Source organism: Ruditapes philippinarum, unplaced genomic scaffold (assembly GCF_026571515.1).
Source record: "Ruditapes philippinarum isolate M1 unplaced genomic scaffold, ASM2657151v2 ctg1517_1_1_1_1, whole genome shotgun sequence".
NCBI lineage: Eukaryota > Metazoa > Mollusca > Bivalvia > Venerida > Veneridae > Ruditapes > Ruditapes philippinarum.
In genome coordinates, this window is record NW_026856216.1 from 64,010 (window position 1) to 91,500 (window position 27,491).

Here is a 27,491-nt window from a genome sequence, read left to right on the forward strand (position 1 = left end):
GTGATGTAAACCCAATCAAACAGTGTTGTTTTGTTACTGAGTTGCCCTTACTCATTGTTGTTCCGTTTCTTAGTTACCCCTTCTTTGTCTTGCTTACAAGAGAAATGCATAGACAGTGAATATCATGCATTTTTCCAATTTGTTGTAAATATATATCAATGTTAGATATTTATATCTATTAAGCCTGTATAATTCTGGGACTAGCATAGAAAACTTCTATAATTTGTTATCAAATTGGAATGACAAAACTCTTTGAAAGTGATCTACATAATTATTATGTCTATCATCTAATTGAATGTATTAAAAGTTAGTAGATAATGACATATAAATATTACTAATATACATGTACATGTATTGACATAACCATTTACAGTGTTTTTTTCTGTATATAACTACTACCCTAAAAGGGTACTGTTCCCAATAGAAAATAGACATTAAAATTCCAAATTTCTAATGTTTTAAATTCCCAAAATGGCTGGTCAAAATTCCCACAAGGCCAAGTGATTTCTCTAAAATCATTTAAATTCAACATATTCATATAAATCACCACTCAATAGTTATACCTGGATAGTGGAAGCTTTTAGCTATCTTATTCATGATGACTAATCTTATTTGTAGCTGAAAAATGCATAAAATAAATTTTCCCAATTTAAGTCAAAATAACACATTTTTTCCCAATCAGTCTGGTACCGGCACTTTTCCCAAAGTAGAGAAAAAACCGCTGATTTATAATGCTGTTTTTATTGTTAGATATATATTTTGGGCCGGAGGTTTTTAATTATGAAAGAAATAGTTGAGTTGAGTTGTCTCAAGTATTGTTCTGTTCCTTAGTAGTTCCTTCTTCATCTAAGTTAGTGTTTTTCTGTTCCTTAGTTGTTGTTCCTTCTTCATCTAAGTTAGTGTTTTTTCTGTTCCTTAGTGTTCCTTCTTCATCTAAGTTAGTGTTGTTCTGTTCCTTAATAGTTCCTTCGTCATCTAAGTTAGTGTTTTTCTGTTCCTTAGTTGTTCCTTCTTCATCTAAGTTAGTGTTTTTCTGTTCCTTAGTTGTTTCTTTTTCATCTAAGTTAGTGTTTTTCTGTTCCTTAGTTGTTTCTTCTTCATCTAAGTTAGTGTTTTTCTGTTCCTTAGTTGTTCCTTCTTCATCTAAGTTAGTGTTTTTCTGTTCCATAGTTGCTCCTAATTCATCTCAGTACTGTTTTGCTGTAGAGTTTTCTCTACCTAATTTCAGTGTTGTTTTACATCTTATCTCAATAAATTTCTGGTTCTGAGTTGCCCCTACTTGATCAGTCCTGCAAGGTCATTGATTTCAATACAAGTAAATTCATGAGAGATTATGAGATATTATGCTCTTTCCATGCTTGTTCTCTCATGAACAGACTTTACATCCAACTACATGTACAATATTAAAGGCTGTCTTTTTGTCTGTCTGCCAATCAAATGAAATATGGACTCTGCCTGAACTCAAAGAGAACAAAAGCTAGGTTGTTGGTACTTACATGTAGTGTATGGATAGATCATGGATGAATTAATGATGATTAGCTCATAGATGATAGTGGACCATTTGGTGGTTATGCTTATCACTTTAATTTGTTTCACCTGTCCTTCCATCTGTCTGTCTGTCATTCTAATCAGCATCCTGTAGGTGCTCAAAAAGTATAAAAGCTAGGTTTATATTAAGGGCCATATGGAAATTATGTTCTCATCATTTTAATTTTTCAATCAACCTGTCTGTCTGTCATTCTGCCCATTCAAAGCAATTGGCTTTGCAATTCAGCAGTAACTCAAAAAGTGCTAAAAAAGCTTAATATTGATGATACTTGGTTACATACAGATTGTGGACCTCATGGAGATTTATTAATTTCATGGCATATTGTTGTTTTTATCATTGAAAAATTTTGGTTGTTATGGTAACAGAAATTGTAAAAAAAACATAACTTGCATCCTGCAAATTCTAAAAAAGTTCTCATTAAAAATTTAATGCTTTCATGTAAAAAAATGTTGATTTTCTTAAAATTGCATAAGCATAAGTTCCTTCTAGTTATGTTTTGACTCTTAAAAAAATCAGACCAATTCTTAAAATAAGACCGGAATAACTATCTATTGAACTTAAGAAGACACTTTAAATTGAAAAATAAATATAAAGAGTTTGGTAATAAATTCTTGCTTTGAGAGTCATTAAACACTATGTTGGACAATGAAACTTAACTTTCCTTTAGTTTGAATGACGTTTTCCCAAACAATTAAAACTTGCCGTTAGTGTTTGAATATTTCGTTATATATACAACACCTTTTATGAATTTATTCTAATTGTCGGAATAAAGTGTTTCAAGTCTTTGTATCAATCAATATTTTGTACATGCTAGAAAAAATCAATACATTTATGCCCAAAGAACAATCTATTAAATAAGTACAATAGTATCTAAGATGTGCCAATGATTGAGATAATTGGCATTATCAAATGACGGACAGGTTTATAGAAGGGATATCACAGATATGTTTATGTCTGTTTAACTGTGTGTAAGGTACGCTCATAGATTTATAATTCTGCATTGAAAATTTTAAAGATATTTGTAAAATATTGTTGTTGGGTTTTTTTTGGTCTAAATTTTATAATTATGAATTAGATTGCCTTTGTTTACAAACTTAGGTTTAGAATTTGATGTTTGAAAGAAGTTTAAATGAAAAAAACTTACTTTAAGTAACACTCTTCTTGTTTCAAGAATATTCTCATATCATCACTTTATTGTCATAATGACTCCTTATATGATTTAATAGTAGTTAACCCGTTACTTCACTAAAGTGACAATATATGGAACAAATTTTTTCAACTTACAGATAAAAAATTCTTGTTCAATGGACTTGAACCTGCTTTACCTTTCAAAGGTAATTTCTGAGAGATTTCAGTATTAAAAACAGCATACCTCCAGATTCATGCTAATTTTCATGAAAATTTTAAAATTTATTTTAAAGTAAAATATTATGAAGTGAACAAAAAATGTCAGCAGCACATACATGTACAATCCACATAAATTACCTGAATAAGAGGCCAAAATATGCAAAAATAGCCCTTATTGCATGACCTATGCAGTAGAAATATGATGATAAATACTGCAGAATCAGTTATTTATCACATTTAACATGTCAATTATTACTTGAATGCTGAATCTTTTTACTTTATTCTTAAGATCTTAGTATATTTTTGTTCAAGTTAGATTTTCTTGAACTATTTTGGCTTATCTGAAGGCTTGCAGCTTTAATATAATTAATAAAAATGATAATTATGGCCTGTATCCAACTGTAGGGATAGTGCTGTGTACTCAGGTGACAGTTAGGCTAATACAACTTAGCATGTAGCATATCGACCTAGGGAAAAAACTAATAAAATGTTGCAAGAAACATATCTAGAACATCTGGCTGCTGGCAATAATGTTTAATTTATATTTATTAATTATCACATTTTCTGTTGTAATTTCAGGTTGAATCTTAGCAGAGTTATGTCCTCTTTGTGGTATTTGTAAACTTGAAAAAATGCCGAACATCAAAACATTTTGCCGAATCAAACCAACAAACGAGACATATGAAGAGTTTGAAGCCTCGAAGAAAACTATTTATCTACGAGTACCTGAGGTCCTTAAAGATTTTAATTCCAACAACAAAGGGTCAAGGTCATTTGTGAATCATGAGTTTAACTTTGACCACATTTTCATGCAAGATGCCACACAGCAGAATGTGTTTGATGTGGCTGCCTTGGATATAGTCAATGGTAAATAGAGATATTTTAGATGTAATTTGAAAAAGTTTGTGAAATAGTAGTTTTTGGTTTTTTCTATTTTTTAGGGGCGTCCGTAGCCGAGTCAGTGGTTAAGGTCGTTGACTTCAAACCACTTGCCCCTCACTGCTGTGGGTTCGAATCCCGAAAGGGACTTTGGATTCTTTCATGTGAGGAAGCTATCCAGCTAGCTTATGGAACGTCGGTGGTTCTACTCAGGTACCCGTTCGTGCCTGAAATAATGCACAGAAGGGCACCTGAGGTCTTCCTCCACCAGTAAAGTTGGAACGTCGCGATATGACATAATACTGTGTCGATGTGACGTAAAACCCAAAACAAACAAAAAAATTTCTATTTTTTATTGACAATGCGAAGAATTGTAGGGTTTTCCAGTATTAAGTTATCACTTTTACATTAACAAATGAATCATTTTGTAAGGGTTAAGGTATAACATTATTCATTAATTATTATAAAAGATATTCATATGCAACTTCACAGTGTCTTTAGGTTCATAATTGCATGTATCCTGAAACAAGACCAGTAACTATAGCATGGAATTTTACTGAAGTAATTCCCCCTTCTGAACATGAAAACATCCTTGTTAAGGTTTTGTGTGCAAGTTGTACCTGTAATAGTACTGAAAATATAACATTGTTATCTTGAGACTTAATACATGGCTGAAAATCAAAACACAAAAACTTTGGCATTAAATTTTACAGAGTTATTATCTGTTCATTTATTGCTTTTGTTAGACTTTCTATGGTTCAAAAATTGTATATACTTTATAATACTTTGATCATAAAAGAATTTATTTCTTGTAGAAATTAAAATATAAAGAAATCCATACTTTATGAAAAAAATTCAAAAGGTAATCTTTGGCTCCTAGGAATTTTAAAAAAAAATGCAAAGAAAGCTTGTCATATTCAGAGCTTTTACTGTAAGTGACATTGCCATCATTAGCCAATTCTCTAAATTGCGGGGCGAACAAAATTAAATTACCCATGGGGCAAAAAGAGGTGTTGATACCAAAATGTTGTGATTTGTCTTTTATCATATTATATGGTCTCTCTTTGTTTTTCAGCATTTTTGAGTGGTTATAATGGAACAATATTTGCGTATGGTCAGACTGGTACTGGGAAGACATATACAGTCGAGGGAAGTGCTAAAACATACCATTCTAGAGGTCTTGAACCCAGGTACTTATACTTGTTATTTTAAATCTAACTATGTGGAAATATATGTTGTTTAATGCTGTATAGTCAGCTTGTGGCAACAGATTTTACCTGTGCGAGAAGGGCAGACCAAGATCAGCCAGCACATCCATGCTGTCTGATTGTGGTCTGCACTGTTCATTATTCAGTCAGTACATTTGTCTTGAAATTTTTCTAAGATATGATGGATATTTTTGTCCAGATTGAAAGATGGACAAGTCCATTTAATAAACTTAATTAACATGCTAAAGATTGCTGGTGAGGATTTAATGTTTTTTGGTAGTTATCATGCATGCATAAAATTATGTTAAATGTAAAACATGTTATTTTTTGCTATGATACAGAAAATGTGAAATTAGGCAGAACATCAAGGAATATCTGTTCAAATTTTAAGGCTGCAAAATGTGTATTTTTAACAAATGAAGTAAAGAATTAAATACAAACTTATAATAGTTATTTGTTTCAAAATGAAGACAATTCCCTTTGTTCTGTATTACTACAATGTACTCAGATCAGTTCAAGCATCTTAGAAAGTTACAATGTTTATTCATCTGCCTAAAACACATTACTACTGTATACACTTCATTTTTCTTTATTTATCAGGTCATTGTCTATGATATATCAAGAATTAGAGAAGAGAACAACAGAAGATCTTAGTATACATATATCATACCTAGAGATCTACCAGGATGTAGGCTATGATCTGCTTAATCCAGGGGCCAGAACTCAGTCTTATGTAACACCATTTCCCAAGGTAAATTCTATACCACTGCTCTTATTATAATCTTGCAGACCATTGCTTTTATTATAATCTTAAAGGAGCTCTCCACTGAGGTCAGAAAGCCTAAAACATAAAATTTGAAATTCTTACATAGATCAAGTGATGCATTTAAAATGGAAAAATCTGCAAAAGATACCAGTATACCAGTACTCATAAATTGAAATCAAAATTTTTATGCGATCGTAAGTCCACTTGAGTGAAATGATTTGCAACGCTTTTCATTGTTTGGTCTGACATTTGGCACGATAAGTAATTATTCTGGAAAAACTGAGAGAGGAAATGATTTGAAAATGTGCTCACATGTTATTAGTCTAGAGCTACATTGAATGGTACACAATTCTCGTAAAAATATTTTCAGTCCCTTCATGTAAAAGTCCTCAGGTGAGTCCCTTTAAAGACCATGCTTTTACTATGACTTGGAAGGCCGTGGCAATTTTAAGTATTGAGACTAGTACATTGTAATAATGGGCTGTATTCTTATTATGGTCCGTCTGCTGTTCTACTTTAGCTGGTAGATTTATAGGATGGTTATCTGCTATTATTATACCCCCACCACAAAATGTGGGGGGTGCTATAATGGATTCGCTTTGTCGCGTCCGTCCGTCCGTCCGTCTGTCCGTCGGTCAGTCCGTCTCCATTTTTGTGTCCGCTCTATAAATTCTATACCAATTGAAGGATTTTCAAGGGGATGTGCAGAACCCATGTTGCCCATGTGTCAGGTCAAGGTCACACTTGAAGGTCAAATATCAAACAATGAAATATTAGACAGTATGTCGTGTCCGCTCTGTAACTCCTACACTTATAGAAAGATTTTCTTCAAACTTGGCTCAAATGTTCACCTTGACAAGGGGATGTGCAGAACCCATGTTGCCCATGTGTCAGCTCAAGGTCAAGGTCACACTTGAAGGTCAAATATCAAACAATGAAATATTAGACAGTATGTCGTGTCCGCTCTGTAAGTCCTTCACTAATTGAAAGATTTTCTTCAACATTTGCTCAAATGTTCACCTCAACAAGGGGATGTGCAGAACCCATGTTGCCCATGTGTCAGCTCAAGGTCAATGTCACAACTGAAAGTCAATGTCACAACTGAAAGTCAAATATCAAACAATGTAATATTAGACAGTATGTCGTGTCCGCTCTGTAAGTCCTACACTAATTGAAAGATTTTCTTCAATTTTGGCTCAAATGTTCATCTCAACAAGGGGATGTGCAGAACCCATGTCAACCTTTTGCCGTCTTAAAGTCAAGGTCACACTCGAAGATCAAAAATTGACTTAGAAAATATTCTTAAATTTTAAAATTTAATTGAATATTTCTGAATTTAGAAAATGTATTTGCTTAAAACTTAAAATATATATGAAGTGTCACAATTAAGATATGCTGGTCAAGTTTCATAACTCTGTATTGCATTTTAACAAAGTTATGCCCCTTTTTAAGTCTTCAAATTAACATACAATCAAATATTAGACAACATGTCATGTCCGCTCTATAAATCCTATACTAATGGAACCTTTACTCAAATGTTCACCTCAACAAGGTAATTTGCAGAATCCATGTCACTTTGTGCTGGCTAAAGGTCAAGGTCACACTTGAAGGTCAAAAATTGACTTAGAAAATGTTCTTAAATTTTAACATGTACTTGAATATTTCTGAAACTAGCACAGGTACTTGCTTAAAACTTAAAAGATATATGAGGTGTCACATATAAGATATTCAGGTCAAGTTTCATAACTCTGTTTTTTACATTATGACAAAGTTATGCCCCTTTTTAAGTCTTAAAATTTACATACAATCAATGCAAGACAATATGTTGTGTCCACTCTATAAATTCTATACTAATGTTAGGATTTTCTTCAAACTTTACTCAAATGTTCACCCCAACTGGGCCATGTGCAGAACCCATCTTACCCTTGTGCCAGCTTAAGGTCAAGGCCACACTTGAAGGTCAAAAATTGACTTATAAAATGTTTGGTACATTGGGAAAATGAAAGGTTATTTGTAACTGTTTCAAACATGATTTGATAATATATATTTATACCATTACCTGTATAATTAGTCATTCTTTCACCAGAGATAATTTCTTTTTATGTATTTGTGCCACTTAAGTTATTCCCTTAACCACCTTTCCAAGATGTCTTCTGTCAAGGACATTGGTGGGGGTATGAATCGTATTCAGCGATAGTTCTAGTTATAAATGAGTTTATTAATGTGTAATATAAGTTATTATTAGCAAACTGTGCTAAAATGAATATTTTAGTTTTAGAAATTTCCTTTTGAACTAATGATGATCAATATAAAAAATGCATGAAACAGAATCAAACACAGGCTGGTGTTATGGCAAGGAATATTAGCATCAACAGTTTATGATTGTTATTAGGCAGAGCTGCTGCTGAACAGTTTCTGAAGAGCCAGATATTCCCATCTACAACTATCAGTCAGTGTGTGATTCTTTTGATATATTTATTTAGATTTTGATTATATAATTATCATATACTGTTTAAAATAAATATTGTTATTTCATTGTGATGATTGAGCCGAGCCTACTGGTTAAGATGTTGTCACCTTACTGCAATTACGGGTTGACTTCCATTAAATTGTATAAGGAGTTAACCCATTGCACTAAGGTTATAATGTCCACCTTTCATCCCAAAGAATGTAGTGTTATAGCCCTATTGTGGTGAATACCATGTTGCAGGAAGCAAAGTTCTAGTTGCAGATTTCAGAGTTACTAAATATAAAGTTTAAACTTTAAAGCACTTGTTTTTCTATTAATCTTTTGATTACATACAGATTTCTTTAAACTATTATTTTATAATCTAGGTCAGTGTAGTAGAAGGAACTAGTGGCATGTGCGTGGTACGCAATCTGTCCAATCATCTCGCAGCTAGTGAAGATGTTGCTCAGAGTCTTCTGCTTCAAGGTCAAGCTAATAGAAAGGTCGCAGCCACGGCGATACATGACAGGTCATCAAGGTCGCATGCAGTGTTCACTATACAGCTTACATCAAAGAAAATGGATTCTGATACTATAATAAGGTAAGAATATTTTAATCATTTCTGCAATTAGACCTGGAGAGCGGGGCGTTAATGGTCACTGATTTCAATTCACTTTAATTAGCCGTCATGAAATGTTTCTTGGTATTTGAGGGCTCTTAACTTTGTGGATTGTCTTGTTTTGCAAAAAAAGCAAAATGAAACTTATATACATGTATTGCAAAGATACTCTTACAGCAAACATAATAAAAATTTGTTTGATCTTAAATTCCTGGATTGACCTATTGACTTATGGAAACTGCAAAAAATAAGTGCCCCAGGAATTTTTATGTTTTTGCAGTATCTGAGATAGTTGTTTGCTACTGTATGTTTATTGAAAAATTAATATGAATTATTACTTCAAAAGTGTAATAATAACAAATAAGAAAACACTAATATCAAGACAACACATTATTGGTTAAATTCAACAATGTTAAGTTCAACAATTTATGTGTAAAGTACATGTCTTAAAATGATTGAGATGTAGAATGTTTATAAATAATGTCACTCTAATACTAATATATAATACAATACGATAACTAGCCTATCAAATATCCACCAGATAAGCAAATTCCCCTCGATGATAACTTCCCCTGATCAGTACAGATCAAGTATCAGAGCATAGAGAATGTAAAATGTAAACATATATGGGTAGTAGTGCCCCTTGTGGCTGAGGGGTTGAAGCATCAGAATTGCAGCCACTGTTTATGATGTTTTTATCCCTGCGTGACCATAAGAGGTAACTGAATAGGTTCAAATAACAGGAGTCTTTGCATCTCTTAAATAACTCCAGCAGGTGAGGTGCTTTTGACCCCTGGAAATGCTTTAGTTTGTAACACCAAAGGTTAGCCAAAACCTTTCCTGTTTTGGCGCCATATGACTAAAACTGTGTTGGTGCACCATAAAATCAAACCAAAGAAAAAGTGAGTAGTAGTTTTGTAAAAAAAGGCCAATTGGTCCTTATTGAAACATTTTACAAATGCGGACATGTATGCTGACATGAATGATCTTTAGGTTTCTACTGGTTGCCTTGGTAATGACAAACAAAGTAGTCTGTACATTTTACGAGAAAAAAAGTTACTGTTGCATTGGTCTAGCAATAAAATCCCAGTCGATAAACTGTTGTAAACTTAGCCTGCTAGTGGTGACTGAACAATCTACCCATGCTATCAATGCAGACCAAGTTCAGCTCGCACACCTGTTCCATCTGATCTTGAACTGCACTATTTTCCATTCAGTCAGTATAATATTTAAACTGTTTTGTCCAGATTGAAAGTAGGGCTATGAAGTCCATATATATTATAATAATAATCCATAATTTAATTTCTGGTGTAAGTAGTGTAACTCTGAGGCTAATTGTTCTTTCAATTAAGGGTTTGTTCCCCTGTTTTGGTCAGCTTATCGAGGGATGACCATAAAACTGCAGTAACTTATATGAAATAAAGAAGGACTTACATCAGTCTTGCTGTCAAACCTTGTTATGTATATTGTTTAATATTTATTTTTTAATAAAAAGAAAGCAATCTTTATAGAACAAATATTTATCCAGAGAAAATGAAAAAAAATGTTATGTATGTTATTTAATCATAAATCACATTGTCTGTTTCAAAACAAATCCTGCAGCTATTTAATAGGGATAAAATGGCTAATTACTGACTAATATAATTATGCCATTGACAAAACATAAAAAAAAATATTTTTATAAAGATTAAATAGCATGTTTATTGATAAGATATTCTCTTTTTCATAAAGTTTATTTAATCTTTAATCTCATAATTGTCCAAATGTTGCACAAATATTTGCAAAATATTATTTACATTATCCCCCGTTAATGTGGACTTCTTTCTTTCTAAACACCATTTTGTGAACGGTTTATTTATTTTTGCTCCGTTCTTTTGTGATGGTACATTTAATCAGATGTCATTGAAAATGTTTGTTTCAACAAAGAACCGTGTTATCATTAAACAAGTCGGGCTATTGTAAGTTATGTCCTTTTTGTTCTCATCCAAATTTGATCCCGGCTGGGCTATTTAAAAACTTTTTGAGGTATCGCAAATTCTGTGGACCATTCGTTTTGTTTTGTGTGTGAAATTTAAAACTGTCCTGTTTAAAGCAGCCAACCCCCAGATTTATGCTGATTTGTATGAAAAATTTAATTGAACTTTTATGATTCAGTAAACAAACAATGTTAAAGCAAGCATAAGGTAATTATAATTAAAAAAAACTAAACAGATTTGTAAAATTATTGAAAAATAGTTCTTTAAACAGGTACTCGTTTAGTAACTGGGCAAAATAATAATATATTACAAGTGCATACTATTAGATTGTCCGGATCATGATCTGCACTATTTGCTAATCAGTCAGTGCAAAAATTATTTTTAAATTTTTTCCCTAAAAATGATGATTGGTTTGTCCATTTTGAAAGATGGACAATTCCATTTAAGATATTAAGCATGATTAGCGTTAATTTATTATATGCCTTGTGAATATTGATACAATGCTTAAACTTTAATGCATTTTCTATAGGTTTTTTAAACTTTATTTGCTTATCAAGGGGTGTGCACCTTTAAAGTTCGAAGTTAACTATATCATTTAGTTTAGTCAGATTCAGTATTAACTGTAGACAGTTGCAATAAGAATGTATTAATTGCTTAAAAGGATACATGACTTATTGGGAATAGTGTAATTTGCTTGATTTATTTTTAAAAAAAGGAGTAATCAAGCAGCATTTTTTTTTTTTTTTTGATGTGCAAAATTTTAGCATTGGAATAGTGGCAATATTTTTTACTAGATTGAGGGATATCTTAAAAACTAAACAAAAAAAGAGTGTTATCAAATGAAAATGGAATTTTAAAAAGTTGTTAAAATTTGTGTAGGTTCATATTTTGATTTTTTGTTCTTTACTGTTATTAAATTACTTTATTATAGCTTTTAAGGCAATTTTACATAACAATTTTGGAGAAATACTGCAATTATGCTAAAAATGTGTTTAAAATTGTACCAATTTAAAATAACAGAATTATGAAAGTTACTTATAAAATAAAAAAAGAACTGTTAACATTATTATGATTTCTTTTTCAATATATTTTGTAGAATCAAAAACATAACAAACAAAAATCTTTAAATTCCCTTGCTATTGTAGTAGTAGTGCAAAACAAAACTATGAAAAACTATTCATGTACTAAGGTATTGTTGTAACCTAATCCGACAGAGTATGAAAACGTTAAATCTTGTAGCAGGATTTTTATTGCTTTTGATGGTATATCAGAGGTGGTCTTTTTATATGGGTGATTTTTTTAACACAGGTTTTGCAATACTTTAAATTTTTAATTTGAACAGAATACTTTATGATGGTTTAAATAATTTTATTTATGAGCTGCAGCTTAAAGTGCTTGTGCACATAAAACGTCATTCTGTCTTTTCTCCCTGATTAAAAATCAGTTTTTAAGTCGATTATATGTTTGTATGACATATTTATGGTCTTTAATGTCAAGTTGAAATGGTTGATTGTTTTATTTGATGGACCATTTATCAAAGCAGGGATTATCACATGACATCTATATCTCCGTGGAAGTGTTTATTGTTATGTTATAAACTGGTGAAGCTATGTAGTTACTTAGTTTATTGTGCAACTTGATTGTTTATATTCTAAGAAATGATCCTTAAAAGTATCCTGCTGAGTTTGGTTTAAACATATTTATTTAAGTTCGATTGTGAAACAAGTTCTTGCAACTTTTATTGATCATTTTCGAGTCCGCTTCTTAGAACCAACCAGTACTGGTGTCTGATATGAAGAAACATGGTTGGGATCCGATTAGGGCTCGAAACCCATGATCCCTGGGTTGAGAGGCAGACACCTGCTGAGTTTGTCTTTCATACCTGTTTTGTTTACTTACTGTATATAAGAATCGTTTGTTATTCTGTTTAAACATAATTAAAATAAAAGTAAAAAAAAATGAAACTAAAAAATCCAGAAACATAAATTAATTTTGTTTGGCCTTAAAGGTGCACAAATTGTTGATTCTATTTTAGAAGCCAAGATTACACAGGAATGTAAAACTCATATTAAAACTTAATAAAGCCTAACCTTTAGGTGCCGGATTTGTAATTCATTTATTTAGCAAGACCCCCCTGAAATCATGCTCGTACAAAAAACCTGATAAAAACGATAGCTCACAGTTCTATATATGGTTAAACGGGGGGATTAATTGATCAAAGTTATCAGGAGCTTGATGTTTGCTCGCCTCAAAATTGTTTCTATTTTCTGCGTGTACTCTCTAATCCCGTTGTAAATATTATAAAAATGATTGATTCAAACGTTTGATAAATACACTCAATGCATTTTGATAAAACATTTGCAATACAGGTGTTTGAATAAAGTCTTTAATTTTGTTTTTGTTTCCAAACTTTGCTGAGAAAGAAATAAAAAATGTAGTTAAATTGATTGTTGAAGTTATCGCAAATTGATGCTTAGTTGAAATTGGACAGCTGTTTTATCAGGATTTGTTTTTGAAAAGTAGGGCTTTAAAGTTAATTGGACTGATTTTTTATCACGGTTCAAAATCTTGAAATAATCTGGACATTTTATCGAACAATTAAGAGTTACTTTTGCTTTAATCTGAATTTGAAAAGAAGTTGGTGGTTTGGTATTAAATAATAAAGGGATGAACGGACTACTTTGGTGATCTCAGATTTATTTCAAAATCTGATTTTTGTGCACTCACTGTTTTTATAATACTAAGTTTGTGGATGCATAAGGTAAATTTTGTTTGAAAAGATTTTTTTTTAGTGCAGTTTATTTCATGACTTAAAATATTGTGTGATTAAAATGTTGATTTTCATAGGGTGATCAAGAGGAATACTGCGTAATCATTATTATTCGTGGGACACTTATTTCATCGATAGATATATCGATCCACGAATTTAAGATTCTATGAAATTATTCTGCTTGAAAAACAGTGTACATGATCATGTAGATGACTATATAGCCAGGCCAACCTGCTCATCTGTTAAATGTGACCAGGCTCGATATTGTTTTAGCTCAATTTTTGTATTTGTATACAGAAATCCCTTAAGCACTAAATGGACTGTTCCAAATTCAATGCATGGGATATACATTACACAAATGCTGCAGGTTGAGAATTGAAAATATGGATACATTTCACACAGTACTTTATTGACCTTTTGGGTGCCAGCAATAATAATGATAAACCTTAGAATGTCACCAGTATAGAGCTATGGGCCAAGCAGTCTCCCATGCCATTAGCGTGATCCTGGCCTAGTAAAATCCACATGGGGTATAATACCAGTGAAAGTGAAAGCTTATAATTACCCTATTTTACAATCAATGGTTGTGATTTAACTGTTTTCAATACTACTTATGAATTTTTAACAAAGTTTTAATTTTATTTTCAGGTCAAAGCTACATTTAGTGGATCTTGCTGGGTCTGAGAGAGTTGCTAAGACCCGTGTGCTGGGGCATCAGTTAACAGAAGCAAAGAGTATAATCTCTCCCTCCATCATTTAGAGCAAGTTATTGTAGCTCTGCAAGAAGAAGCCCTAGCTGGGGAGAAGGCTAGCAGAGCTAGGACATCTGTTGGTAATAGAAGGTAAGTATATTTTTACCATATGTTAATGCCTCAGTCACAAATAACAAACGGTGGCCAGGTGTTGTCTGTTTCTTTAAAAAAATCCCAATATCGGCTGGGAATGACAATAGGATGGCAGCAGCAGAAAATTTAGCTCAAAGGGTAGGCGCCGTCAAGTTTTAAGTATAACTTAAAATAGCGGCTTCCAGACCAATATTTTTTGGGTCATTGAGTTTTTTGAGGCGATGTTTTTGGATCAGACGCTTGTTTTTTTATACCAAAAACATCGTCAGATTTTAAAGGCACCCAGGTGGATATCACCATTGACCCTGCCCAGCACCCAAATTGACACAAGTTGGCAGGCGGTCATCGTCTGGCAACCGGAAGACTTGAGTTTTGTTGTTATTGCCTCAAAAATACCTTGTGAATACCTTTGGATTTAACATTTCAAGAAGTCTATGCGGATTATTCATAAGGCAAATGCAAAACATAATTGTTGAAGCAGCATTATATGATTAGCACATAGGTTTCCGTAGAAGGTCTGTGTGGGTGAAGCCATGGCAGCAGAGAATGATTATCTATGCTTCTAGCAACTGCCTTCTATGATGGCATATTGACAACTGGCTGATTTATAGAAGAATATCATAAAATGTGAAGCCTTAACCACCTGGCACTCACACAGAGACCATCAGATCTTTTTATGAATCGCACATGCAGTTCTATTACTCTTCCTGTCTGTTTTCAGATATAATTTTGTAACAAGACCCAGCAGTGCCGATGGTATCCGAGGACCTCGTCACGTTCCATACAGGAATTCTCTCCTTACCATGCTGTTACGTGACAGCTTGGGTAAGCTTACCTTTCTCATAACAAAATAACAAAAAAGGCATTGTTAAAGGGACTCCACTAAGTTTTTTTGACATGACAGGACTGGAAATAATTTTTCGCGATTAATGTTCCATTTGAAGTATGTCTAGACCAATAACTTGTGTGCAAAGTTTTAAGATCATTTGCTCAGTCATTTGTCCGTAATGATTAATCTAATTGTTAAAACTGATCCAAAATTGAAAACACTTTTCACTCAAATCAGGTCAAAATAGCAAAGAAATACAATTTTCAATTTAATCTCAGTATATTTCTACTTAAAAAATGAAATAACCTCATAAATTGATGTCAGATCAGGATTATCCAATGAAAAGTGACGTTACAAATGTGCAGTATAATATGATATATATATTTTACAGGTGGTAATTGTATGACCGCTATGATAGCAACAATATCATTGGAAATATCTAATCTAGGAGAATCAATATCAACGTGTAGATTTGCTGGACGTGTAGCCTGTATTGCTAATTCTGTATCGTAAGTATTTTATATTTTCCGGGTAGTATTAAATCTCTGAGAATTATTATATTTCATTCGTGTTTTCAAATTAAATGGTGCATATAACTCTTGAAGTCTTGTTTGGTGGCACTGTTGCGAGAAGTGGTTAATCTTTCATATATATTTTATCATTACTGTAACCCAACGAATATTCGCGACCAATTAATATTCGCTTTATTCGCGGATGGCCACGAAGCGCGAATATTTGTTTGCGCGAATAAGTCCGCACGATTTCGCGAATAAATTGGAGAGAAATTTTTATTTTAGACGTTGTTCATGCAAAGGTTCTTGACCGGATATATTCGAATTTTACCGGCACCTGTTAGGAAGTAATGAATTGTTATGAATATTGCCATAAAGCAATATAAACACAAACTAAGTAAACTACTACTATTTTATAAATATAAAAATAAATGCAATCAAAATAAACATCCACATTTTAATACTATTAAATATGATAATAAATGTTTGAATAAATCGTTTGACAAAAGTGGGAAAACTATCGAGCATCACAAAAGACTATTGTTTTTTGGATCGTATAAAATAATTGTTTGAGTGAATTGTTAAGACAAAGGTGGTATAAACCTATCGAGCATCACAAAAGGGTATTACAAACAGTGAAATACAAAATGGTTTCATACTAGTATCGATTTTTACCCGTCAAACTTAACAGCCTGTATTATAACATAATTTTCTCGACGTGGGATCGATCCCTGATTGGAGAAGGTATTTTTTTATGAAACGCTTAAATTGAATTCCTTAAAGATTTTTCTAGATAAACTGTGGGTACAAAATATAAATATGTTATAGAAATAACGACATGTTTAGAAATGAAGACGAACGATGCGTACATGTACATATATAGAGAAAATGTTTTGCTGAATTTTGATCACAATTCACATACCAATACAACATAAGGCTAGCGTATTGTTAATCCCATTTAAGACACCAATAATGACCTCAATAATTGAAGATTAATAGTCGGCAAATGGATTTTACGGCCCCATCGGACTTTCCGATCCGCGAATATTTTTTTGTCGGAAATCAAGAAAACGCGGAAATTAATATTCGCGAATATGTCTGACCTCGGCAAAACGCGAAAATTTGTATTCGCGAATATAAATTGGGTTACAGTATTTAATGGTGACCATCTATTGGAGGTAATTTGTTTTCTTGAAGTCCTAAATTTTGTCTTTTCATTACAACTCTTGATTTGAACTACTTTGAGATTAAAGATTTTGTAAATACATGTACTATAAAAATCACAATGGTACATCTTCATAAAATAATGTTTTACTGGAAGTATCACGTCTTAATCTCTTGACACAATATCATACATCTAATTTGAGGTAATTTTAATGGCAAAAAAATTGGCTCCTGATAGAAAGTTTTAAACATTATAATTATGTGATTTAACCAGTATCTATTAAAATGGTAAACATTTGTTAGAAAAAAACTGCTAACAATAACAATTCATATTTTTTGCTATTTATTTATTTTTTTGCTGCTAGAGGGTATATATGGTAGGTACTTGTTGTTGTAGGTTCGTTTTTTTTATCCCATAATTCAATGTTGTATTTCCTTGTTTGCATACAAACTATGTTGAATTCCCTGTTTCTAAAGATTTGATGCAAAATACAGCTAAACCTTAAATGAGATAAACATATGTTACCTGTGAAGCCATCCAGTTCTGTTAACTTTTTTAAGCTGGAGATTTCTAGATACAGTAAATTTCAGTTATAACAAACACCATGACTTGTGGGAAACTAAAATAGACTGAGCCAGACTCCTCACAGTGATTACCTCCCTTGGCAGATAATGTATGTACTGATAAGGGGAGATCACTGCTTAGGAGATTGACTCTTGGCTTATAAAACGGTTACAAATAACCTAGGAGATTGACTCTTGGCTTATAAAACGGTTACAAATAACCTTTATTTTATCTTGTATTTAATGTACTCTGTACATCAAGTTTGTCATGTACAGAATAAACATGTTTGCCATCAAATTTTTATTTGATATTTTCAAGGGAAATTGACCTTGACTTGTATATGATAATTCAATGGTCAGTACTTTACATACTTATACTTATTAGTATCAGCTGTATTAATTTAAAAGTCTACTGGACCATTATCTTTAAGCACACAGGACTTATTAAGTTATTAGGATATTATCTTTTAGTACAAAGAACTTGTTAAGATATTATCTATATGAATTACCAGTTTGCTTTTAGCACATGTTAGCTCAATTGAGCTTGGACAGTCATTTGTTATTCCCGTTTTGCCTCAGAAAGAAATATTTGTTTCCTTCTTTACAAAGGGCAAACATAGTTTATAACATTTAAATAATGGTTTTTGAGCATGTTAGATACTTATAACTAAAAGAAGGTAGCGCTGAATGTGAAATTATATGTCTTAAACAAACTACAGTCAAATGTGTATTAAGCTTAGCTGTACAAGGGAAACACCAAAAATGGTAGCTAAATACAATGGTCTCTTAAGACAAAGCATGAGAAAATGTCAAAATTTGTCAAAAATTGATATCTTTCCTTTGCGGTGGAGAAGTTTTTCATCTTCATTTATATAAATGTTTAATAATTATAACACTCCCATAATCTAAATAATAAAATGATTTACAAAACACAGTTTTGACCCATCACGTACATGTTTGACATTTCTCCAGGAGGCGGAAATCTCAAGGCTATATTCCTGGGCCTAGCGCTTGGTGCCTTATATTGCTGTAAAAGAAAAACCTCAAAATGAATATCCTTTCAAATCAGATGAAATCACACAAATGCTGTTCTAACGTTTGACCTCAGAATATGTTTTTACAAAATTGTTTTCAATTTATATAAATAGATTAGCAAGTAGATAAATTAGATTAATTTATAAATGTTTTGCAGGCTCTTAATATTGGTAGGTAGAAAGTATAAGCTATTGTGTATCTATTTTTATTTCTTTGTTGTTTATTTTGCTTTGCATTCCTTCCCATTCTGTTGCATGACTGTTGTTTAATACTCAGTGAACCATGGCGATGTGCATGTAAAACATACTTTCCCTTATTATTTCAATTATGCACACTGCTTTACTTGCTTTATTTGTATGTCGTAAATTTTTAAATACCTGATCAATGATAAATAAAGTCTTAAACTGATAGAAATGTATTTTCCGTTTACCACCAGTACAGACTGCACGGATGTGCTGTACTAATGTTAGCTTAAGTTTTTTGGTTTGATCTTGAAATTCATTCATCATTGAATGGACTGTTCCACATTCAAAGCTTGGCAAAGCAAAGCAAAGGATAAGCTTATTAACTAATTACAGTATGTATCCACTAAAAGAAGCACTTTGCCTAAAACATTATATTATATAAGTGGGAGAAGCCTGGCGCGTTCAAGTTTTCACCCTTACATTTGCAGTCAAATGACGTAAAATACTAACTTGGGGCATGCATTTGTACAGAAACTTTTAATTATTGCTATATTTTTCCCCCATATAAAGCATTGCAGCTGTATCATTTTAATCATTAAATGTATTGCTGCTGTTTATACCATTTCCCCCATTTAATGCACATGGCTGTTAATACCATTTTCAGCCATTTAAATTGCATTACGGTTGTTTATGCCATTTTCCGCCATTTAATGCATTACGGCTGTTTATACCATTTTCCCCTTTTAAATTATATTACAGCTGTTTATACCATTTCCCCCCATTTTATGCATTACAGCTGTTTATGCCATTTTCCACCATTTAATGCATTGCGGCTGTTTATACCATTTTCCACCATTTACTGCATTGCCGCTGTTTATACCATTTTCCCCCATTTAATGCATTGTGGCTGTTTCAACACCTCTCATCCATTGACTTATTAACGCATATTACAATGCAATCATGGTATCAGTGACTGTATGGCTTATTTCCCAAATTATACTCTCCACATGCATGAATGCCTCAATGTTCCCTTGTATGGTAATAATTTATGTAATAATGCTATTTTTTAGCTCACTTGAAACACGCAGTGTTCATTATATGAGCTTTTAGCTTTGAGGGTTGTCCGTTTTCCATATCTGCCTGTGAGCCCAACATTGTTTCACACTATATTTCCTCTTAGCATGGATGTTCCCTACGTCTACCAAAGTTGTTCAAATAATTCAAATTTAAGCTATGAGGCTCAGTGATTAGAACTTGCCTGACAAATGGTTCTCAATTTTAAGACTATCACAACGTTGTTGTCTTTGTTTGGTGTACATAGTATCATCTCTTTAAAAAAAAACTGATACAAGTTTATGATTGAATTTACAATTGAATATCATAACATGAAGTCATCTAAAAAAATGTTACACTAAAGTATTATAATTAATCACTGACATTCTCACGTAAATTGTAAGAATGTCAGTAAAGATAACATAGATTTTTTTGCTTCAGACTAGTGCATAATTAATTGTCTTGTTGTATTTTAGAACCACAGCACTCATTCTGAAAAGAGACAGCATATACCTTCCTCATTTTTAGGTTCTTTGTGTATATTTATGCATGAATCTAATATTTTTCAGGCGTAACGAAGAGCTAGACGAGAAATCATTGATCCGTAAACTAAGGAAACGTATAGCTGAACTAGAAGCAGAACTGGCTTGCTTAAGATTAACTGAGGTGAAATTTTACTGATTTTAAAGATTGATATTTTCATACATAATGATCTTAGTGATATATCAAATGATGTTATCCGGAACTCGGCAAATTTGGGTTTTCCCCAGCTAATCCATAGGTACAAGCAAAATTTTACTGTTATAGCTTCACAGTACATATATACCCTTCACAATAGATTAGTTAGCCTGTTGCACTTGATTTTGAAGCTGTAACTGTAAAAGTTTGTACTTACAGATTAACTGTGAAAACCCCAAAATATTCTTAATAGTGGAGTAGGTCTATTTCATTTAAGAACATCATACATGTTAATGGTCTAGAAAGATACCCTACCAACCGAAATATCTGGAAAGAACTTTTGTGTCTTTTAATCGGGAAAAGACCATTCATCATTTTAAGAAAATATTTCAAAATATGTATAGACTGAATGAATAGCAAGCAGTTTTGACCATGATCAGATGGTATATGATAAAAACAAAGTACATGATGATTGTTTTATGTTGAAAACTTATGAAACTTATCTTAGGGGCAAGTCGTTGTTTCAAAAAGAAAGAAACTTTACATTCATTGCTTGGTACTGGTTGATTCCAGGAGCAGATTCAAGACTGTTTCAATAAGCTTATAGCTTCCAACACAATTGAACTAAAATAAATTTGTATAAACGAAACTAAAACTTCTAAATTTCATATGAGAAAATCAAAGTTGATATAGTATTGAAATAAACTGGCAAGTATTTGTTTTTTGTTACAGGCTGGTGAAGAGGTGGATTCTAGAATGAAGTTAAGCGAGGAAGACAAAACCATTTGTTCCCAGGTGGTCAAACAATATCTGGCGGGAAAAATTGCTGACCCTATTGCAGCAGGTGTGGGATGTTCTGTTATTTCCATATTTTGACTAAAATCACTGACAGAGGCACTACACCAAGAGTGTGTGATTTTGTGATGAGTAAGGGGAAGTAAATCCTCAAGTCTTGAATTGAATTATCTCCCCTTAGATTTTTTTCCACTGTTAAATTGGTTATTATCAAAATAGGGGAAGCAGTGGTGTGCTTCTCAAGCTAGGGATTTTGTAGGTTCAAACAGTACTGTGTCCATAACTGAGTTGCCTCATAGCAGTACTTGTAAATTCCAGGAAGTGGACTGAAATGTAATAAATACATTAATATATTAGTTGCAATCACCTTAGTGCAGTAACAGAATACGTCCTTCTCTATTTTATAGGAGTTAATCAGTTATTTCACTATGGTGATGAAATGTAAATATTTAAATTCTTTAAAACAAAAAAGATATTGAATTCTTTTTGAGTAGAATTAGATATTAAAAAAATGACAAAAGTCTAGTGATAATAAAAGTTTATATAACCATTTGATCTATGATATACATGAGATTTAATAGTATTTTGCTAGACAAAGCAAGTATTTTTAACTGATATGTCACTTTCAGGTATAACAAATCCCAACAAGTTTAGAGAATGTCTCAGAATTCTAAAGAAGGTTGTTGGTAGCCCGACATTTGGACCTGTGAACCCTGGCGGAAATGAACAGAGAAGAAATTCCTTGTCAGTTACTTTACCTACCCATGCTGCGTTGGAGAATGGAACCAGCCCTGTAAATGGGGAACCAGTAGATGGGGAAACATTGCAGAGGCATAATGTTCAGAAGTTAAAAGTTGATGCAGACAGGTACATCTTTAATTATAAAACAAACATGATTGTGCATGTGTAAATTATGAGTAATTTTGGTTGACACATGTTTGTGTATTGTTTTGGTTGGGTTTTATTAATTTGCATTAAATTTGAATAATTGTGTTTAACAAAATTTTAATTTTGGTTGCAGATTTGCTAGGAAAATGGCAAAGTAAGGAAGGAAACTTCTTAAAATTATACTTAATTGACAATTAAGAAAAATAAGAATTTGAAAAATAAATCGATGAAATATTTTATGTTGGCAGTAATCCTTACAATACTAGTCTGACAAACACAGTAAATTTTTATAAAAGCACATAATTATATCTTTCTCCTTTAACACAGTTAAGTTTTATAAAAACACATATATCTTCCTCCTTTTTGTTTTCTTTATAGACAATTTTGTTGCCTATTTTGGCCTTTTTTGATATCCAAAAGGTAAAACATTCCACATTTATAGTGCTTTAGTAATCTTATAATAAGTCTTCGATGCTTTATAGTTCAATACAGAATTACAAGTGCCGACTTGTAAGATCATGAAAAAAGGAGGGAGGTAGCACGGTAGTTGCTTTATACTGTACATGAATTTAGTTTATACATATTAATTTTAGTTTGATTATGTTGGAAGCTATAAGCTTATTAAAACACTCTCGAGTCTGTTCCTGGAACCAACCAGTACTAAGCAATGAGTGTAAACTTGCTTGCTCACGGAAACAAGGCTTGCCCTTAATTGGGTTTGAACCCACATGGCCAGCAATACATAGATAACTAGTCTGACACTTTAACCACTCAGTCTTGCCACCACATATTTATTTAACAAACAGTTTTGAGGTATATTTGGTAAAATCTTGTTGCACTGTAAAACCATTACCACACTGAATTTGTGTATCACTGACATGACCTGTTTTTCATTTTGAAACGGCATATTTATAATAGTTTAATAGTTTAATGGATCTTAGTAAAAAAAAATACATATAAAAATAAGTCGCCAACAGTGTAGTGTCTGGTCAGAATACACAGATCTGCAGGTCAGCAAAGTTATATTCTGTTAACTGAATATGGTTAAACAGTTGTACAACCTCGGTGTTGATTGTAGTTTAGTTGTGTTAAGATTTTCCTTTTCAACCATGTTGATTTGATATGGTGTTGATTTCATGAATGGCAATGTTTCCACTAGTGTAGTTTAATTGGGGCTCTGTATGGCAGCATAGAGTGTAGTTAAATTTAGTGGTTCCCTATTGCACAAGGGTACTATAATAATCAGGAAATTATGATGGGTATACTAGTTTTTACAGCATAAATGTTTGTAATCTTAAAAGCCCATTATGCCTCAGATATAAGCTTAAAGGCCCATTATTTCTCATAAATTCAATCATTTTTATTACTCAGAAACTTATTTTTCTTTTTGATATAGTGTAACAGTTTTCAAAAATTTACTCATTACTCAATTGCCATGTATTGCTTCTCTTGCCTTGTTGGCCATTGGTATAATTGTAGTGAATTAGTATTTTGTATGGAAGTCAAAATACTACTTTATTGATATTTTGCTTCTTTTGTGACTCGTTACTGCCAGTTCAGTGTTACTTTCCTCAGTTATTAGACATCTAATATGCTCTAAATCCAATATTAAACACATGCTGGACATTTCAAGAGAACTGAAAAAATAAAGATTTCTGAGGCATGATGTGCCTTTAAATAACCCTAGCCACTAGTTATCCAGTTTAACCTCAGCAGAGTGGCCCTCTGTAGAACTGTAACCTCTTTACAGCAACTGTAATATTTCTTCCCAAAGTAAACATTCACAATATACATGTATTTAACCTCTCTAGAGCAAACAACTCTCTAGAGCAACCAAGCTCTTTGTCTCTTATAGGGTATTGCTCAGCAGAGTATTGTACTGTATACTGCAGTGGTTGTACTGTGTACTAAACAACCGTATTTTTGTACACAACCTAATTTGTAGCATTGTTGTATATGGATAATATAAGGATTATGATTAGCCAGTTAAAAGCTATGTAAGAAACATAGAATATTATAAAACTGTATTCAGATGTGCACTGTGAGTGAAATGCATCTTGTTTACAACTTTCAGCAGGTCCTTATGATGATTATTGTTATGATTGAAACTAGAAGATATTTGATATGATAAATAGACTAACTTCAGAATTATGAGTACTTGGGTTTTTCCCAGCTAATCTGTACAAACAAACTTTTACAGTTACAGCTTTGAAAATAAGTGCATCAGGTTGGCTGATCTTTTGTGACAGATAGTACACCGTGAAGCTTTAATGGTAAAAGTTTGTTTGTACAGATTAGCTGGAGAAAACCCACAGTTGCCGAGTTCCGGATATGTTAATAAACCAGGTGCTGGTGGTGATGTTTTATTGTTAGTTTTAGTATTTTTCTGACTTTAATTTTTGCAGCAGAGTAAGACCAAACAATACAGTACAAGGATCTAGATCAAACCAGAATTCTAGCATCAGAAGGTCAGCCTCATTTGACATTCCAAATTCTGCAGCGCCCCCTGGTATGCAAAGGGAAGTAAGCAGAGATGCTGGTGCCCCTCCTAGCAGACGACAGGCAACACAGGCTTGGGTTAATGGTAATGTGGAAAGCCGGGTCACAACAGCATCAACTGGAGGTAATAATTCTTTTTTTATATGCAAAATTTTATAATGACCGTTTTAAAGCAGATTGCTTCTAGATTCATGCTAATTTCATGAAAGTTTTGAAAATATGAAAAGTAATATGTTGTGAAATGAACAAAGAAATTAATTTAAGGATTTTATATATTGCATACGGTGCTTACAATCCATGTAAATTACAATAAAAGAGGTCAAAATATTGAAAAATAGCCTCACCCAGTAGAAATATGGTGCCAAAAATTTGTCTGTAATCACACATCATGTAAATTATTACTTGAATATTTCTAAATGTTTCTACTGTTCTCAAAATCTTAGGACATCTTTCTCAAGTTTGATTTACTTAAAATATTTTGGCACATATGGAGGCATGCAGCTTTAAATATCTGAAATATTGTTGAAGATGAAACAATGTTACTCTTAAACAGTATCTTAAGTGTTTGAAGCATGATTGATTTAGAGATTGTACATTTACTCTGCTATAAAAAATTCAAAGAAGGTCTGCAAGAACATGGAAACATACGAAACATTGGTGGTTCTACTCGGGCACCTGTTTGTACTTGAAAAAATACAAAGAAGGGCACCTGATGTCTTCCTCCACTAGTAAAGCTGGAAAGTTAGGTGTTTGTGCAACGTAAAATCACAGAAAAATTTAAAAACTGTATAATTTTTTTTTAAGAGTAGTAATTGACAAGTTGTATCATTTGCAGCTACAAACACCCTAAGGTATACTAGTTTGATATGTATTGACCTTCAGTATGCCAAGTAATTCTATCCATGCCACCAGTGCAGATATCTTTAGTCAGCAGCACACATATTGTCACCTTAGTGCAGTAACATAATAAGTTCTTCTAAATTCAATAGGGGTTACTAGTAATCAGTTATTGCACTACGGTGTCATTTTGTCAGTAATTGTTTCTAATACAAGTAGCAATTTTATTTATAGAGCGATTATGGACAAGCAACAGTAAAAAGGACCCCGAAACTTTGTCTCAGATTTTAAAAGAACAATCTCGCACTCCATATGAGCAGAAGAAAGCCATTGAAATTAAAAGATTGAACTCCAAGGTTAGTCCTTTATTCACTTAACATATGACATTGATTATAAATGTTTCTGGTTGTGTTTACAAATATACAAATATATAATATCTATTGAACATATAATACTAAACAAAGTGAAAGAAGATAAAGTTTATTATTGGAGGAAATTGTATGATTAGTACTCTATAGATATAATTTCAACCAACAACAAAATGGCTATTCAAAAATTGCTATATAAAACTGAATGTTTGTGACATCAATTTTCATTGGATTATTGCGGTGTTTATATTATCTATATACACGCTTGCTTTTAATTTAAGAACTAATTTTTATTGTTTGGAAATAAAGGATATGTGCTGTATTATTTCTTTGTTCTTGTGATTTTGACAGGTTATATATACCAACATAAATGGTTGTTTGCTATATAACCATGCATAGCTTCACAGGTTATATAAGCTTACAGCCATTTAAACTTGGCTGTATAGTCTGTCAAAGGCATTTATATGGCTTCATATTTACATAGGCAATGAAGTGGTGTAAAGTCATGTATATTTACATTGTTTGAGAAGTTGTATGTAACTGTATATTGACTGGTGGAGAAGCTGTAGAATGAAAGGACTTTGCAAGAGCAGCAGGTGATAGAAATAAAGCCTAGAAGGCTGGGTTATATGCTTATACTTGGTAATATAATATGTCAGTCATTATAAGGCTTTCATATTTGTACAGGTGGAGAAGTTGTATAAGATTGTTTACATTTGTACAGGTGGAACAGTTGAATGAAATTGTTTTTATTTGTAAATGTGGAAAAGTTGTATGAAATAGTTTGTATTAATAAAGGTGGAGAAGTTTTTTAGAATTATTTAAATTTGTACAGGTGGAGAAGTTGTATGAAATTGTTTACATTTGTACAGGTGGAGAAGTTGTATAAAATTGTTTATATTTGTACAGGTGGAGAAGTTGTATAAAATTGTTTACATTTGTACAGATGGAGAAGTTGTATGAAATTGTTTACATTTGTACAGGTGGAGAAGTTGCAGAATGAGAGGACTGAGCAAGAACAGAAGGTGATAGAAATGAAGATACAAGTGGCAGAGAAGGAACTTGATCTCATGGAGAAACATATGAAGTAAATGTTTATTTTATTATTACAGACATGATAAATACATTGAACTGTAGATCAAAAGTCATAACTTTTAAAGAAAAATGATAGATCTTATAATAGCTCAGCAAATTTGTAATTTCTGTTACGACTGCAAGGATACTGTTGGCCATCTGTTACAGAAAAGTTAGTTATAAACATGCATGATTTTTTGGGACAAAAACCTTAGTGTATTTTTGTTGTGTTTTTTTCAAGGACTAAGTTAGGAGTGAGTACAGCCCAAGTTCAGGATCAGAGTGCCTATGTGAAACAGCTGATTAGTACAGATGCTGACCCCTCACTGATAGAGCAAGAAAAACTTGTGGAGAGACAACTAAAGAAAAGAATGGTAATGCCATATAGAAAATAATTGCAGCTTGACTATTCAAAGAATAGCATGCACAGGCAATCTGTAATAGTATGTAGGGGTTTCCATGGTTGAATGTTTAATGTGATTGGCTTCAAATTACTTATATCACACTGCCTAGGGTAAAACCTTGAACAGATATCGAGATTAACAGTGGGGGTACCTTTTGTACAATGTCTTCTCTCACCTTAAAGTATTCCTATACGGTGT

General features: G+C 32.4%; 1 protein-coding gene across 1 annotated transcript in view; it reads left to right on the forward strand.

The window, feature by feature from the left end:
• LOC132745826 (kinesin heavy chain-like) overlaps positions 1-27,491 on the forward strand; it is a 36,256-nt gene that overhangs the window by 2,148 nt on the left and 6,617 nt on the right. Inside the window, 15 exon segments of the mRNA XM_060734812.1 lie at positions 3,476-3,763; positions 4,851-4,965; positions 5,584-5,734; positions 8,585-8,799; positions 14,212-14,297; positions 14,300-14,405; positions 15,130-15,233; positions 15,629-15,746; positions 20,320-20,416; positions 21,161-21,272; positions 21,853-22,090; positions 24,517-24,734; positions 25,682-25,803; positions 26,799-26,902; positions 27,131-27,263. Coding sequence (XP_060590795.1) covers positions 3,529-3,763; positions 4,851-4,965; positions 5,584-5,734; positions 8,585-8,799; positions 14,212-14,297; positions 14,300-14,405; positions 15,130-15,233; positions 15,629-15,746; positions 20,320-20,416; positions 21,161-21,272; positions 21,853-22,090; positions 24,517-24,734; positions 25,682-25,803; positions 26,799-26,902; positions 27,131-27,263 — 2,154 coding nt within the window. The 5' untranslated portion in view covers positions 3,476-3,528.